The 18,273-nt window shown below is 35.8% G+C and overlaps 1 protein-coding gene across 4 annotated transcripts in view; it reads left to right on the top strand.

Moving 5' to 3' along the window:
- The first annotated feature begins 4,911 nt into the window (after positions 1-4,911).
- The window catches only part of LOC149556995 (putative serine/threonine-protein kinase At1g09600), a 289,816-nt gene continuing 276,454 nt past the window's right edge, over positions 4,912-18,273 (top strand). For 3 of the 4 annotated variants that reach the window (XM_089831643.1, XM_089831642.1, XM_089831641.1), the window contains exons 1-3: positions 4,928-5,514; positions 5,608-5,892; positions 9,331-9,648. In XM_089831643.1, the coding sequence (XP_089687769.1) occupies positions 5,107-5,514; positions 5,608-5,892; positions 9,331-9,648 (1,011 nt within the window). In that variant the 5' untranslated portion in view covers positions 4,928-5,106. Of the gene's footprint in view, positions 5,515-5,607; positions 5,893-9,330; positions 9,649-18,273 lie in introns of all 4 variants that reach the window. The other variant, XM_089831639.1, reaches the window with a different exon arrangement.

Below are 18,273 nucleotides of genomic sequence, written 5' to 3' on the forward strand. Positions count from 1 at the left end.
GTGTGTGTGTGTGTGTGGACATCTTATGGTTCCTAAAAGGTCCAGTGGGGTCAATAAGTATCCTAGGACCCCTTACCAGATAGTGATGTATGTTAAGGGGCCATAAGTTTTCCTAAAACACATTAACGTGTCCTATAACCCCTTAAGACCTCTTAGGACCCCTAAGACCAATGTATGGTAAGGGTTCTTAATGCATACTAAGACAAATTAATGTGTCTTAGGACCTCATATGACCCCTTACCATGCATTAGTGTAACATAAGGGATTACAAGGGGTTGTAAGGGATCTTACAACACAATAATGTGTCTTAGAATCCCTTAAGACCCCTTACAACACCTTGGGAGCCATTTCCATACATTAGCATATGGTAATGGGTTTTAAGAGTCACAAAGGGTCCTAGGACTCATTAACAACTCATAAGAACCCTAGAATTTAAAGAAAGTAGTGCTAACAGGTCATAAGGTGCCTTAGAACACATTAATTTGTTCTAGACCCCCTATGAGAGACATTGATGCAGGAGCATCTTGCATCACAAAAAAAGGGGCGTGATCAAAATTTAATTATTTTTTTATAAAAAAAAGTGGGACATAAAGTGACAAAAATTAGAGCAAAAATTAAAAAGGGTAAAAGAGGAGAGAAAGGGGAATTTCTATTTTCAAGGTGCATAGGTGGTGTAAATAGAAAAATAAGAAAATAGGTGTCATTCCATTTATCGAGGTGTGTAGGTGGCATCTAGAAGTTTGTTGAAACTTCCTTAAATCATGCATTTAATATTTGTTGTGATCCACAAAAGAAATGTAATTTTCTAATTGGGTGACATGGTGGTGCTTAGCTGTATTTGGGTGGGAATTTAATATTTTTTTAAGGTAGTTGTATTTACCTTTTATCCCACATTGGTTGTGTTTGTAATACCGTAGATGGTAAGTGCCTATTTAAGCAAGGCATATGAGCATTTGTAATCAAGCTCTTCAAGTGTAACCTCTAAAAGTAAAAGCTTTTCAATTATAAGTTCTTGTAGTGAAGCTCTCAAGGTGTGATCTCTTCCTTAGAAGTTTTGGAGGTGAAGGATCTTAATGTGTAAGATCTTAGGTGGAAGTTCTTCTTGGTGAATCCCTTTGGGTTGAAGCTCTTTGGCTGTAAGATCTTCTTGTAGAAGCTCTTGGTGCGCAAGCTAATTGGAAGCTATTGGTTTGGAAGCTCTCTCATATTGTAAGAATTTGGAGTTCTCTCATTTGGAGAATATTGTAATCAATTTCAAGTATTAATAAAGCATGCCTTGAAGCATTTTTTCATCTCTTTGTCTCCATATTGTTGCGTTCTTGGTTATGAGTTGGTAAGGGTGGCACGGCTCTTCATCAGACATTGTAGGACCTCTTACCATATATTACTACATGGTACGGGGTCCTATAACACATTTGTGTCCTAATTGCTCTTAAGACCCCTTAACATGTATGGTAAGGGGTTTTAAGGGGTCTTAAGGGGTCCTCCAATACATTAACAATTCCCACAACCCCTTCAGACCCCTTAAGACCCTTTATGACTAATTAACGCCACTTCCCATGTATTAACTTATGATAGATAGTCCTTAAGGGTTATAAGGAATCTTACAACACATCAATGTATTGTAGGACCACTTAAGACCCCTCAAGACCCTTTATCATCCACTAATGTATGGTAAGGGTTCTTAATGGGTTCTAAGGGGTCTTAAGGGGTCATAGGACACATTAATGTGTTCCAAGACCCCTTGTGATCCCTTAGTGGATACATAAGTGTACGGTAACAGGTCCTAGGTCCTTTGTGACCTCTTTAGACTATTTGGGAACCAAAAAATGCATGGAAGGGGACCTAAGGGGTTAATAGGGGTCCTAGGAAACATTAATTTATTCTAGGACCCCTTATGACCCATTCGAACCTATTACCATATGCTAGCACACATGCATGTATCCTAGAATGTCATGCACCCTTTAATGTGTTCTAAAGGATATTAATGGGTCCTAATTGGTCCTAATGTGTCATAAGTGGTTATAATTGGCCATAGTAGGTCCTAAGCCCACTTAGAATCCATTATAACCCCTTCTAATTCATTAGAATCAGTTACATCATATTTGTGGGTTCTATAGTGGTTAATATGTTATAATGGGTCCTCGGACCATTTAGGACCCATTAGGAACCCTTATGATAAATTAGATCCATTAGAGTCAAATTAGTGTGTCTTATTATGGTTAATGTGTTCTAACCACTTAGGACCCATTATAAACCTTAGGAAAAATTAGTGTCCTAATTTAGGACCCATTACGAACCTTAGGTCAAATTAATGTGTCTTATTATGGTTAATATGTTCTAAGGAGTTATAATTGATTCTTATATGTTTGAATAGCACCCAATGGGTCCTAATGGGCCATAAGGTGTCGTAGGATCACTTAGATAACATTAGAACCCCTTAGGTTGATGCATTGGGACCCATTAGGACATATTATAGTCCATTAGTGTGTCTTAAGCCCCTTGAGGTGGTCTAAGGGGTATTAATGAGTTCCAATGTGTTCTAATTTCGCCTAATGCATCTTAAGGGGTCTTAATGGATACTAATGGGTCATCGAACCACTTAAGACCAATTAGGACCTGTTATGAGACATTAGGACTCCATAGGACACACTAGTGTGTTCTACGATGATTCATGTGTTGGAAGGGGTTGTAATAGGATCTATTGTGTCTTAACAAGTCCTAATGTGTTCTAATGAGATCTAATGAGCCCTAATGTGTCTTAAAGGGACTTAATATTTCCTAATGGGTCCCTATGTGCCCTAATGACCCCTTAGGACACATTAGGATCCATTAGGACACATGAGACCTCAAAAGTGTGTCCAACAATGTTTAATATGCTCTTAGGGATTCAAATGTGTCATAATGGGTCATAGGAGGTTATAATGAGTCCTAAGGGTGCCTAGAACCACTTAAGACCCACTAAAGCCCCTTATGAAAAATTAGGCTTGATCAACATACATTAGAACCCTAACGTGTATCATATGATGAGCAATGATCCTTAAGCAATCTTGCACAAGTGAAGGGCTTAAGATTACAATCAATAGTCCATTGGGGGTCATTTTTGCAATAATGTGTTGATTCTTGAAATTTAGCTGAGTCTAAAATTTCTTAAAACCCCTCAAAGTTCAGATTCTTTATTGTATTTCCTATGAAGTTAAAACCGCTCTTAAACATCCTTCAAGTATATACATAAAATGTAACTTAAGTATACATAAAATACACTTAAATGTTACATTTTATGAATTATCTCAATGTTGAAATTGGCTTGGAAGGGCTTGCTAGATTTTACATGCAAATTTAGAAGAGCTTTTACATGTAAATGTATTTATTTATGAAATTTGCATAGTGCAAGCGCACTATAGGATGATCACACTATATTTTGAATTCTGTGAGCTTGTGGCTTGAGCTATCCAACCCATAATTTGATTTCCCTAGACTACAATCATGCTATTAGACAATCACACATGTCTTGGATTGGGAAAAAAAGAAAGTGACATCTTTTTGGTGCCACATCTTTGTGCACTTACCCACAACCAACAACATATTAAAAAATAGATAAAGAAGGAACTTACAACTTGGTTTTATTGAATAATATATGTAGTTTTATAGAATAGACACATGTGCCTTTGTGCCAACATTTTATTCCAATAACTTAATTCTGATACAAACTAATTTCATGTGACAATGTGATTTTCCAATGACAATATGATAAAAAACCACTAAAACCACTAGGGGAGAGGACCCAATAGTTGAGCAGGGTCCAAGAGTCGATCACCCTATCATGAACATAGAGTCCAATCTTCCAACATATCTTTACTATATATTGTAATTAATTGATCTATTTGTAAATATTAAAAAATTTAAATGTTGATAAAATATATACCAATACTTGAACACATAGAAACTTATAATTGTTATAGAAAAAAATAAATCAATAAATTCATTAATGAGTGAAATAAATAACTTTTTGTCTCAAACAAAATATCATAGCTATCTAATATATGTGTGTCACTCAAAACATAATATGCTCACTTAAATAAACATTGATATCTTAATGTAAACATGCTATTCTTATGTGTACAACTATTGGAGTAGCAATGTATATGCATAAAGTAAACCATATCAATAATATGTATCATCACAATTATAAAAGGTGAATACCAATAAATGCCTTGTATTTTCTTATGAAATGTGTGAGATTATAAAAAAAAAAAGAATTAGTGTTGCACTAATGGTCCCTTTGTGTTGGATATATGTTGTATTTTATATAATAACATGTTATTTTTATAACAACAAATTATTTTTTTGTGTTGAAGTATTTGTCTTTTTGTGTTATTTATAAAAGTTATATATAACAAATATTTATGATTAATAATAATTATTTGATCCATTTAAGTTGCATATATGTTACATTTCATGTAGTTATACAATATTCCATTAACAACAAATGATAATTTTAAATTCAATTAGTAAAGATTTTTAGATTAAGTTTTGGTCGAATGTTCAAAAAATTATTTTTTAGACACATTTCACTAAGTGCACTATTTTAACAAGTTGCGTGATGAGTCACAACTTCAAACCTTGGTGGTAGGTAGTTCAATGTCTATTTTACATTTTTTTTTTTAAAAACGAAAGTGACAAAGTTAGCCCTCATGACTAGTGGTTCCTCTCCCCTAATTTGTTCCTCTCCCCTAATTGATACAAGTGAAAAAAGGAACACTAACTTACAGTAGATCCATGCTTGGTAATTGAGTGATATATTCGCTTACATCATTCAAATCAAGATAGGACAATTAGGCGTACCAAAATTTAATAAGTGTACACGTGGCAGCACAGGGCTAAAAAGCTTTGTCGGTATATGATTGTTTTACTATGGATAAGGCGGAAGGCCGTCTGGTAGTAGCTGGGGAGAAAATTACAAGAGCCTTCCCTTTGCGAGGTCGGCAATTCCCACGCCAAATACGTCATCAAACTTGTGAAATGGATGTATGTTTGCAGCGCAGCGCAGCACAGAAAATATTGCAGCAATAGCGACTGTATTCTTTGAGCGGAATCGATAACAGGATGGTTTGGAAAATTTTCGATAATGTTGTCGGCTGCATTCAGACCAAACCAGAATCATCAAGGAACGGTCGGCGAGATATGTTTAAACAACGGCATGATTACCGACCTGGGAGTAACTCCGCCAGAAACACGAAATTAAATTTATATGAAGGGGATAAAGAAGAAAGGCCCCTCTCCAGAGAAGGTGAAGGCGATGAATATGAAATCGAATCCATAAACAAGCATCGTCACGACTTGCAAGCGGAAGCCAAGGCGGATCCCCAACTTGGCATTATTGCCCCTCCACCCAAACCCACAGTTTTAGACAATTCACCAGACGGATGGCCTACTTGGCTCACTAAAATTGCTGGTGACGCTCTTCAAGGATGGACTCCTAGAAGTGCAGAGTCCTATGACAAACTAGACAAAGTACTTTTCTCACATCACTATCACTTGCTTGCTTGCCAATTTACAAATACCAGAAATACTAAACAATGAATTTGCCCCAACCTTATCTTGCAGATTGGTCAGGGAACATATAGCAATGTATACAAAGCTCGGGACCGCGAGACAGGGAGGATTGTTGCACTAAAAAAAGTACGATTCGACACTTCAGAGCAAGAAAGTGTAAGGTTTATGGCAAGAGAAATCAAAATCCTACGCAGATTAGATCATCCAAATATTGTCAAACTGGAGGGGCTTGCCAAATCAAGGATGCAGTACAGTCTGTACCTGGTCTTCGAATACATGGAATCTGATCTAGCTACCATTATTTCCAGGGCTGATGTCAAGCTCACAGAAGCACAGGTCAATATCAATACCACACTTTTCTCTGCTTGTTCTCACGACTCATTAGGTTTAAATTACTACTTTCCTCTTCTGCACTATCCTTAGCTTTTCAAAGATGACTCTAGTTGATTAAAGAAAAATTTGTCCCCTTCCGCGACACCTTGTAGTTCAGGTGTTCTTGCAGCAATCAATATCTTTCCTTTTTCCTTTACATATGGCGCTTTAAAAATCCACATTCTTCTCAGCTACTTCTGTAACTGTTCCAGTACAACCTTCAGTTGTGTCATCTTTTGGATCACTTACCTTAACAAGCACTAATCCGTACTTGTATCTGACAACCTCTTTGAAACCCATATACCTTACATAATGATCTGAATCATTTACCAATATTTATACCTTTTTTAAACGACGTCACAGTTTTACGTATTTGGATGTGTTATCCTTTTCAGGCGATTTTTTTAACATCTCATTAGACAATAGGTGTAGATCATAGTTCATACTACCACCATGATTGATAACTTTCCAACAACGCCCTCCTCATTCGCTAACAATTCTGAAGCAAACTTTCTTTTGCAATGGTGCATTGTCCTCCTTTGCTGATTTCAACAGCACTTCTTAACAGTTTCTCCATACTCTGATTCTTCAGAGAGATTAGGAGATTCAATCAATTCTTGATTAGCTTGTATAACACGAGTGCTGCCATCATGCATCTTTCTACCATTATCTCATGCTTGTGAACACTCACTTGACCACATTTGAAACACGTACCACCCATTGGTCTACCGTCTACCTCTTCCTCTTGATAGATACGTTCCTTCTTTAGATGGTTTAAGGTGAGATCCTATGGTTAGGGCTTCCACAAAAATTTCGGTCAGTATTGTTAACATTTTTTTAATAAATATTTTAAATCCGTTGGTTCTAATCAAAGTAACAAGAATTGGAATTGGATCGGAATTGGCAAGGCTGAATTAAATCATGATTCACAAAAAATCGTTTAACTTCAATCAAATCGCCGAATTGCATGAATCACATGAATTGCCGTGATTCTTGGAACTATGGTTCTAATTTTGTTATGTGATTTAAACTTAGAAATTGAACCTCTAAAGAAGCTAATGGTCTCTTAATTTTGCTATTCTGCATATTCAATTTAACATGTAATCGGACAAAACAATAAAAGAAATTAGTGGAAATTTAAAAATTTACATATCTAACAAATAGTCAAAAAAAATTAATAGGACAATTTATAGCCGTGCCTCAAATGATGGGCCCAGTCAAACCATTGAAGTTGAAACTAAAAAATTAGGAACTGCTATTATTCGAAGAAATATTCCAGTGGTCTCTTAATTTTATTATTTCGCATGTTCAATTTAACTTATAATTAAATAAAGTATTAAAAAAATCTAATTGGTGGAAATTTAAATTTCTTAGATGTCTGATAAGTAGCTTAAAAAAACTTCAATGGAACTATTCTTAGTCATACCTCAAATACACCCCATCAAATCTTGAATAAGGAGGACTGCTATTATTAAAAAAAATCCAATTAATTCTACAGTATTTTTCACTTTTTACTTTTTCCTTCATGAGCTCACTCAAGGCCCCTGAGACACCAGTCCAAATTTGGTATTGGGAATACTGAATTGAGCCAGTCCTAAATCTTGAATAAGGAGGACTGCTGTTATTAAAAAAAAATCCAATTAATTCTACAGTATTTTTCACTTTTTACTTTTTCCTTTACTTTTTCCTTCATGAGCCCACTCAAGGTCCCTGAGACACCAGCCCAAATTTGGTATTGGGAATACTGAATTGAGCCAGTCCTAAGATCTTGATAGCTTCAATGTCAACATATTTTTACTTCTGTTAAATTTTTGTCTATATTTTATGTTTATTGTACTTTTATTCTGATGATAAATCATAGAATGTGATCCTAAATATTGATGTAAAAATTTATACAATTGAATTTAAAAATACAGTGTCTGCTCAATTTTGAAAGCATAATATGCTGACCATTCTCACTTTGAGCAAAATTAGTTCCGCAAGGAGCGGAAGTGTTTGCCCACTGACATATTCGGCAATTGATTTCTTCTCTTCTTGCGTATTTGTTCTGATTTGTAAGCATAAAAAAGCTTTCAGTATACTCTTGTACATACAATACCTTTTATCTCACAACATCTGTTGGCGATCTCTGTGTATTAACTTTGCTCTAGACACTTAGGCCATAAGCTTACCTCCTTCTTGAGCTGTCCTTTCCATGAATATTGAGCATGCGACTTCCTTTTAGCGACAGCAAACTTGACCCTTCTAGAACCATCTTTCCCAAGCTCTCCATATCAAAGTGCTTCTGAAGCTCTTTCACCCAATAAAATGAATTGGGTTTAAATCCCCTGTAAAATTTGGTACGTACGTCTTTGAATCCCCTGTAAACCTTTATACATACGGCTTGACCTTTTGTCCCTTGCTTGGCTATAACTAAATCTGATATTGATCCCTAAAGTCCAACCTCCAAAGCCTCCAATCCTCTCAAAATTTCTTCATTTGAATTCTCCTAACCCCGACAAGCCCTTTATTAACTTTTTTCTCCACATAGTTCTGTTAAATTTGTGGATCTGCTGCAAACGTACTAACCACTATATTTGGTATGTCTTTTCCAAATAGTAGCGTCCTTGTATTTGTAACAAGAATAAACCAAGAGAATCAACATGGACATGTCTATTCAACACTATGATAAATATAATGACATACATACATACATACAATGATATCATTGTGATTATATTAATTTCTTTTGACTTCACAAATTTATCCTACCAAAGCTATCAAAACATCAACAAGACAAGATTGAGAACAACTCTCTGCATCCTTTACCCCTTCGTTTTCTCAATGGAAAATGTTTCAATAGAAGCTGATCTCTACTTGAACCTTCAGCACTCTTACCAACTTTGTTTCTCTTGAACATATTTCTCATACCCAAGGGAAAATCAGACTACCATCTTCCAGAAAACTAATTCATACTGCCCTACTCTGATTCCACCTGCCTGCTGAAATGCCCATCAAACACCCAATGCATCAGATTATCTGGCCTTCATTATGAGGGTCTTTCTCCTCTAAATTTGTATGAAAACTAATACGCTTCAAGGTCCCCAAGGGCTGAGAATATCCCCTTAAATCGAGGATGTCAAAGATAACTGCAAGAGAACTTAGTGAAGACACAATCAAGTCTTTTTAGATGAGGCGAATATCTATCTGATGAAGCCAGGATGTTCCCTCATAAATTGTTTCCAACTGCTTTCCTAAATTTAAACCCCTAGTCTTTTACATTTTCTTGTCTTGCTCATACTTTCTTGCTTTACTTCATCATATTTCTTTAAGTTCGATTGTTTCACCAGTACTCAACTCGAGTATAATTCTCTTTGGACAAACCTTGACATTCAGAATCGACTGATGCTTTTCTTTTCACAGGTAAAATGTTACATGCAACAGTTGCTTCAGGGGTTGGAACATTGTCATGAGAGAGGAGTGTTACATCGTGATATAAAGGGATCTAATCTTCTCGTTGACAAGTATGGTATTCTCAAAATTGCAGACTTTGGTCTTGGAACTTTCTTCCAGCCGCACCAAAAGCAACCTCTGACGAACAGAGTGATAACACTTTGGTATCGGCCTCCAGAACTGCTGCTAGGAGTTACAGATTATGGAGTAGCCATTGATCTCTGGAGTGCCGGTTGCCTTCTTGGAGAGCTGTTCAGAGGAAAACCAATCATGCCTGGCAGAACAGAGGTAATTTCTCTCTTCTCTTCTCTCCTCTTTTCTTGAATATAAGATTTCATAGTATGCTAATGTTTCTGTATGGCATTGACAACTGAAATAGATGACAAATGTTTTCACACTATCTCACTACAAAAAGAAAGAATAAGATGCACTAAATCCCTTCAGTGCAAGGAAAGCGGAAATCATACTTGAATAGTGCAGTAGCATTAATTAGATCTGAATAAGCACCTTTCAGTAATCGAGAGTAAAGAAGATTAATCCAACTATAGTCTTTAAGATGCCGATAAAACCATGTGAATACTAAATATTGCTTTAGAAAAACAAGGCAATGTAGCTGTGGCTAAATATTGCTCTAGAAAGAATTAAGGGAATAAATGTTTACTTAAAATAATTATCCAAAGCTTTCAAAGAAAACTGGTTTACTAGCTAGGGACTGAATTTCTTGGATAGAAGCAATGCTGATACTAGTTTGGAAAATTTTGAACCGAGGTGATAACTATATCTTCTTCGGAAAGTACTTTAATTACATATAATGTCTATAATTGTCATTTTCTTTTCCTTTCTTTGGGAAAAGTATGAGGTTTGTTTCCTTTGCTATTCAAAATTCAGATGGCGGTCTCAAATATAGATTTTAGACTTCAGTTAAGCTTTAACTGGTCCAAATTCAGATTTCAGTTTGGAAAATAACGACTTAATTTTTTACAATGGAGGCTTTCAACACTTCCAATATGTCAATGGATATCACTTAATGCAATGCTACTTCTCTTCATCAAGAGGCCCATTTCTGCTCTAAACTTGCCAAGCATCCTAGATTGCGCAATTGGATGAGCTACAAATTGTCAATGTTGATGCAGCATTTGCAAATTGTTAGTTTGTGATATATTTTTGCAACGGATAAGACCTTCTCAGAACCCCTAGTTTGGTAAGAAGTTGTAAGGAATCTGAAGTGTGTCTGACCGTAATTGATCATTATTTGTTTGGAAACATATGGTGAATAATCGCTTACCTATAAAAATGAAGCCGGAAAAAAATGTATCATAAAAACGAAGTCTATATGGCATAGAGATAAGTGAGATTCGCTTGATGCTAGATTTGCATTATATACGACTATAGGATGAAATGTTGGAGTTGTGAATTTGTTTGCTTAGTTAGGTCATGATTCTATTGTTACTGTTAGGGTTTGTTTCGCACACAGAAAAATATGTGAATAGAGAGTAAATCCTACAACCTAGAAATGAAGGGCTTTGCCAATACATACGCGCACACAGAAAATGGAAGAGATCTTCGTGGCTGGAGAGGAGTGGCAAGAGGAATACTTAACTTTTAGTATGAATAGAACGCAGCAGCAGGATCTGATTTGAAGATTGGGAGGACGAGCTTCCTGGCTCTCGCGACTAGTTTAAAGTTTAGGGTTTCCTTTTGCTTCTTTGCCTCAACCTAAGACGTGTGGGACATGCAAAATGTATACCTTTCTCATGCCCAACCCTCTCTACTCTGCTGCTCATTATGAAACCACTACAATAGAACCTCCTACATAGTTCTCGCCCATTCATTTTTTGTGAAATGAGGGAGGTTTCACGATAGGAAATTTTGAACAAAAAGAAATGCATCTAGGCTAGCCTACTTACAGACAAAATGTATTTAGGCTGGAGTCCTTCACAGAAATTAGGTGGTGTCATTACACTAGTATAGGATTATTTTGAAGTACACAAATCTATAAATTTTATATATAGTTCACTTTATGATGCAGGCAAGGGATGAATAACTAGGGCCAAAGGCACACCCAGCTATCCAAACCATCATGTAAGAGTTAACACAACGGAAGCAAACACGAGGAACAACGCCAAAGAAAGAGAGAACAAGGATATATTTATTGATTCATCAAATATTCAACATACATGCCCAGCTGTAAGGCCTTCTGGGTTACGGCCAATTACAAATGTACAACTTCAAGATCTCCAAATCAGCTTTTTAAATTCCCATATCTCTTTTCTTTTGAACTCTCCCCCAAAAATCTACCCTAACCCTAAACCTAAACACCCTACTTATACTTGCCAAAATGGCTTACGGATAATTCTAAAACATAGAGAAATCACAAGTCAACCCTCATCAAATATAATTAACTATACCAAAATTAAATGTGAGCAAAGTCGGCCCAATTGGAACTAGGTAGAATGAACTAATGTGCAGGATTACAAAGAAACCTAGGATGCTCCTGCATCAGACAACCAGGGTTGGGAAAAAATGATTCTCCTGAATCATGCAAGTGTTACATCCTGAGCTGAATCCAACTCAGACTGAGAAATCCATATAGCATTTTCAACTAATCTATTCTTCCACTTCACCAAATATTCATAGTAATCTTTTCCTCTTGTGCTCTTACCAACTCTTTGATCCAATATCTGTTCAACCTCTTCGATTTGCTTCTTAGGATAATCATCAGGTACAACAATTTCATCCTTTGACTCATGATACTTATACAAATCAGCAATATTGAATATAAGAAATATATACATGTCATCAGGTAACTCAACTTCATAAGCATTACCACTATCAAACTTCTTCAAGATCTTACAAGGTCCAAATTTCTTCATCTTCAGCTTACTGTATGTTCTAGCTGGAAATCTTCCTTTCTTCAGATGAACCATCACCTCATCACCAACCTGAAAATCATGGTGTCTTCTAGACTGATCAGCATTCTCTTTATACTTCTGATTACTTTGTTCCAATCTCAACTTCACTTCCTTATGCAAAGACTCCATAAAATCAGCAAATTCTTCTCCTGCAGCGCTTCTCTTTTCTTCACCAACAACATCTCTCAAATCTGATATGCCTCTAGGATGCATTCCAGCAACAATCTCAAAAGGTGTCTTCCCTGTACTCCTATTCACAGAATTGTTATATGCAAATTCAGCTTGTAACAATGTACCATCTCCCAATTACTTGGCTTATTCCCAACCAAACATATTAGCAAATTACCCAAGCTTCTATTCACAACCTCTGTTTTTCCATTTGTTTGTGGATGGAATGTAGAACTAAACTTCAACTCAGTACCCATCTTCTTCCACAAAGTCTTCCAAAAATATCCAACAAACTTACTGTCTCTGTCAAAAATAATATTTCTTGGTAATCCATGCAATCTCACAATCTCTTTAAAAAAAAGTTCAGCAACATGCTCAGCATCTGATGTCTTCTTACATGGTATAAAATGAGCCATCTTAGAAAATTTGTCCACTACCACAAATATAGAATCATACCCTTTAATTGTCTTAAGCAATCCAAGAACAAAATCCATACTAATGTTAGTCCAAGGTTTCTCAAGAACAGTAATAGGTGTATACAAACCAGTATTTTGACTCACTCCTTTTGCAACTTGACAAACTCCACAACTCTTTACAAATTTTTGAACATCCTTATACATTTGTGGCCAATGATATTTTTCTTTCAGCAAACCCAATGTCTTATCAATTCCAAAATGTCCAGCTAATCCACCACTATGTTTTTCCTTAATTAGATTCAACCTCATAGAACTTCTAGGAATACACAACTAAATGTCTTTGAATAACATACCTTCTTGAATGAAATACTCATCATACTTACTTATGTGATCTGTCAGATTCGGTGCTTTGCACTCTCTCCATGCCTCAAAAAAATCAGGATCAGCATCGTATAACTCTTTCCTCTCATCAAAACCAAGAACTTCAACTTTCATTTCAGTCAACAAAGAACGTCTTCTACTCAATGCATCAACAACTTTGTTAGTAACTCCACTCTTATGCTTAATCACAAATGTAAAACTTTGCAAATATTCAACCCACTTCATATGTCTTTGATTCAATTTATGTTGACTTCCCAAGTATTGTAAAGCTTTATGATTAGTATACAACACAAACTCCTTAGGCATCAAATAATGTCTTCACTTCTTCAATGCTTGAACAATAGCATAAAACTCTTGATCATACACAGAATATTTCCTTCTAGCATCATTCAACTTTTCACTAAAGAAAGTAACAGGCTTACCTTCTTGACTTAATACAGGTCCTATTGCATTACCACTTGCATCACATTCAACTTGAAATACTTTGTTGAAATCAAGCAAAGCCATTACCGGTAATTCTGTAACCTTTTGTTTCACAGTCTCAAAACTCTTATCAGCTCCATGTGTCCACTTGAATTCCTTTTTATCTCCCCTCATTGTCTCAATCATAGCATTGCAAACAGCACTGAAATTCTTTATAAACTTTCTATAAAAACTAGCTAAACCATGAAATGATCTTACCTCACTCACATTCTCAGGTGTAGGCCATTCCAAAATTGTTTTAACCTTCTCAGGATCCATCTTCAAACCATCAGCTGAAATCACAAATCCTGGATACACAATCTCCTCTTGCATAAAAGAACACTTTTTAAGATTAATCAGCAACTTTTCCTCTTTCAACCTCTGCAATACTTGTCTAATAAGCTCAAGATGTTCTTCCTTAGTCTTATTGAATATCAGAATATCATCCAAATAAACAATCACAAACTTACCCAAAAATATTTTCAGAACTTCATTCATTAATCTTATGAAAGTACTAGGTGCATTAGTCAAACCATTCATACAAACCATCTTTTGTCTTGAAAGTAGTCTTCCATTCATCACCTTCTCTGATTCTGATTTGATGATAGCCACTCTTCAAATCAATCTTGGTAAAATACTTTTCTCCACTTAAACGATCCATTATGTCATCCATCCTTGGCATAGGAAACCTATATTTCACTGTTATCTTGTTAATGGCTTTGGAATCAGTACACATTCTCCATTCTCCATTCTTTTTAGGTGCTAATACAACAGGTACAGCACATGGACTCAAGCTTTCTCTAATCAAACCTTTCTGCAACAACTCATGCACTTGTCTGTTAAGTTCTTCATTCTTTGTAGGTGTCAATCTATATGGTGCTTTGTTTGGCAAATTTGCTCCAGGAATCAAATCCATACAATGACTTATACTTCTTACTGGAGGTAATCCATCAAGAAGATCATCAGCAATAATGTATTTATATTCATTGAGCAATTCTGCAATTTCTTCAGGCACTTGGTCAATACTACCATCTGTCACTCGATCACCACTATCTGGCACTCGGTTAGCATTATTCTCTTGCACTTGGCCTTCATTGACAAAACTTGGTTTTTTTGAAATTATGGCAAAACAAACCTGATTCTTCTTCACTTCCTTTTCAAATTGTTTCCCATTAACCATACAAATCTTTACAGTAGTACAATTAACCTCATCTGAAACTTCAATCAAAGGAAACAATGTTTGTTTCTTCCCATTCACCCAAAGAGTATATTGATTCAATCTTCTATCATGTACAGCATGTCTATCATATTGCCAAGGTCTACCCAACAAAATATGACAACAATCCATGGGCATAATATCACACAAAACTTCATCAACATAATGTCCAATTTTAAATTTCACAAGGCATTACTCACTTACCAATATCTTATGCTCATCTTTGATCCATGAAACATGATAAGATTTGGGATGTTTCAGCCTCTCTAATTGCAACTTGGTAACCAGCTCTTCTGATGCCAGATTTGTAGAACTCCCACTGTCAATGATCACTTTGCAGCATTTTCCAACCATCTTACATCTTGTTTTGAAAAGACTTCTCCTTAAAATAGGTTCCTCATCACTTCTTTTATTACATAAGGTTCTTCTCACCATCAAATTTTCTCCAACCTCAGGTCCACTTGGTGAACTTTCAATTTCTTCTTGAATCACAGCATTTCTATTATTTTGTCCACTTTCAAAGGATCTACATTCAAAAGATCTATGCCCTTCTTTGCCACATCTAAAACAATTACCATGAAATCCACTTCTAGAATAGGAATTACCTCTTCCCCGGTAAGAATTAGTGCCTCCTTGGTAAGAATTACCACCTTTCCATTCAGTCTTGCCTTTATCATCACTCTTCCATTCAGATTTGTCTTTATCTTGCATAGAATTGTCAGAGCTACTACTTTCTCCATAAGATCTACCTCTACCTCTTTGGAATCTACCACCTCTACCTCTTTGTCTTTGTTCATGCTTCTTTGTCAAGATCTCCTCAGCCTTCAAAGCATACTGGTATGCTTCTTCCACACTTTCCAACTTCACAAAATTTATCTCATCTTGAATTTTAGATCTCAATCCATTAATGTACCTTGCAATTTTCTCAACATCATCATCCACATGTCCAGATCTGATGTCCAATCTATAGAATTCCTCGATATATTCTTTCACAGTCATGTCCCTTTGTTTCAAATTTTGCATCTTTCTCAATAAGCTAACTTGGTAATCAGCAGGAAGGAATTTGTTCTTTACCTTATTCACCATCTTTGGCCAAGTTCTTATCTTCTCCTTTCCTCTCCTTTGTGTATCAGTTTGCAAGTGCTCCCACCATAATGATGCATGACCTTTCAACCTAGTGACTGCAATCTTCACCTTTCTGTTATCAGGTTTGTTTTCATACTCAAAGAACTTCTCCATATCAGAGATCCAATCTAGCACAGTATTTGTATCCAATTTCCCATCATAAGGGACAACTTCTACTGCAGGCTTTGAATTTGCCCTAGACAATTAATCACAACAATCTTTCCTCATCTCGATCTTCTTCAAGTTCTGGATTATGGTTTGGTGTTTCTGCTTCATCATCACTTACATCTTCAAGATGCGCTCCTCTCCTCTGGGCTGTCTCCACAACATCTAATCTAGCTGCAATTTGTCTTAACTAATCCAATATAGCGTTATCAACATTATTTCCTCTACCACGAACCATCTTTACAAATCAGGTTCCTGCAAGATCGTAACCCTTTACAAGTTATAGGTCAAATCCACAAATCTGCCACCCTACAACCAGATCCAAATCAGGGTTCTACACGATCCAATCTCCACAAGGATGAACTTCGGGCTCTGATATCAACTGATGCAGGCAAGGGATGAATAACTAGGGCCAAAGACACACCCAGCTATCCAAACCACCCTGAAAGAGTTAACACAACGGAAGCAAACACGAGGAACAATGCTAAGGAAAGAGAGAACAAGGATATATTTATTGATTCATCAAATATTTAGCATACATGCCAAGCTGTAAGGCCTTCTGGGTTACGGCCAATTACAAATGTACAACTTCCAAATCTCCAAATCAGCTTTTTAAATTCACATATCTCTTTTCTTTTGAACTCTCCCCCAAAAATCTGCCCTAACTCTAAACTTAAACACCCTACTTATACTTGCCAAAATGGCTTACAGATAATTCTAGAACATAGAGAAACCATAAGTCGGCCCTCATCAAATATAATTAACTATACCAAAATTAAATGTGAGCAAAGTCAGCCCAATTGGAACTAGGTAGAATGAGCTAATGTGCAGGATTACAAAGAAACCTAGGATGCTCCTCCATCACTTTACGTTGAAAAGTTTTGAGTTCAAAACTTTTTGAAACTTAGTAGTTTCATAAATTGTATTATTTAATATGTTGGACAATAAGTATAGAACAATATGATTGTAAGTGAGAAAAAAGTTACATACTAAAAAATAAATTTAGTAAGTATGCAACTCCCAATAATTGTAAATTTACAAAGGAGATCTAAATTTAGAGGACCTCCCAATAATTGTACAACTTGGTGGAGCACGAAATGTAGAATTGGAAGTGAGGCAAGAACGAATGAATGAATCAAATGTGTAATGCCCTACCCAATGAACCCTCAATACAAAGAGTTTGATATGCATTTGACAAAAAAATGATTGAACGTAAAGATTGAAATCGCATGCACAAGTGCAACAAATAACCATAACATAAGATCAAGGTTAAAAATTACTAAAAGTAACTCAAGATCATCACGTGATTGTGTACAAGTAGAAGACTCAAACACACTTTCCCAAGGTTCACAAGAAAACCAAATCTCAAGCATGAATTACATAGCAATGTTCAAACCATCATGTGAGAATTCAAACTTCATCCACAAACCTTACAAGTCATAATTGAGCCTTCGTTAATGGTTGTTCATTGAGGAGACTGTTGTACCCTTGTAGAAAGTCAATACAAGAAGTTTGCTAAGCATACAATGAGGGAAACACATCTTGATGTAACCAAAGTTCAATAGGTATGATTGGGAAGGCATCTTGGGGATAGAGTGTATCCAGAACTAAAATGATATTTCCAACTAACCCTTGAGAAGTACTCTCTACTTTGAACATAATATTTAAAATGCTATGTGAAATATGTAAGTGTGATATTATAAGAGTCAAATGTGATGCAAAAAGTGTCAAATGTGATGCTCAAAAGATCAAATCAAATTTTAAGTGTAATGGAGCATTGTTTAATGCAATAAAACACCAATTAAATGTGATGTACTCCTTTATGAAAGATGAAAACAAGTTCTACAAGCTAAATTGTTAGGAATAGGGGTCTTTGTTGGCACTTGGTTGTATGTTATTGATGACTACTTTTGTCATTGGTGAAAACATATATTTGTATGATCATGATAAACATAGGTTTTTTTATATCGTGGGTTACTTAACTAATCAACAAAGTTAGTATGTTATGACATGCAAACTTATAGTTGCCTTGTAGGATAAGAATAAACATCATGTCTATGTTTGTTGG

Source organism: Cupressus sempervirens, chromosome 5, assembly GCF_028749045.1.
Source record: "Cupressus sempervirens isolate cs-2001-9-10 chromosome 5, ASM2874904v1, whole genome shotgun sequence".
NCBI lineage: Eukaryota > Viridiplantae > Streptophyta > Pinopsida > Cupressales > Cupressaceae > Cupressus > Cupressus sempervirens.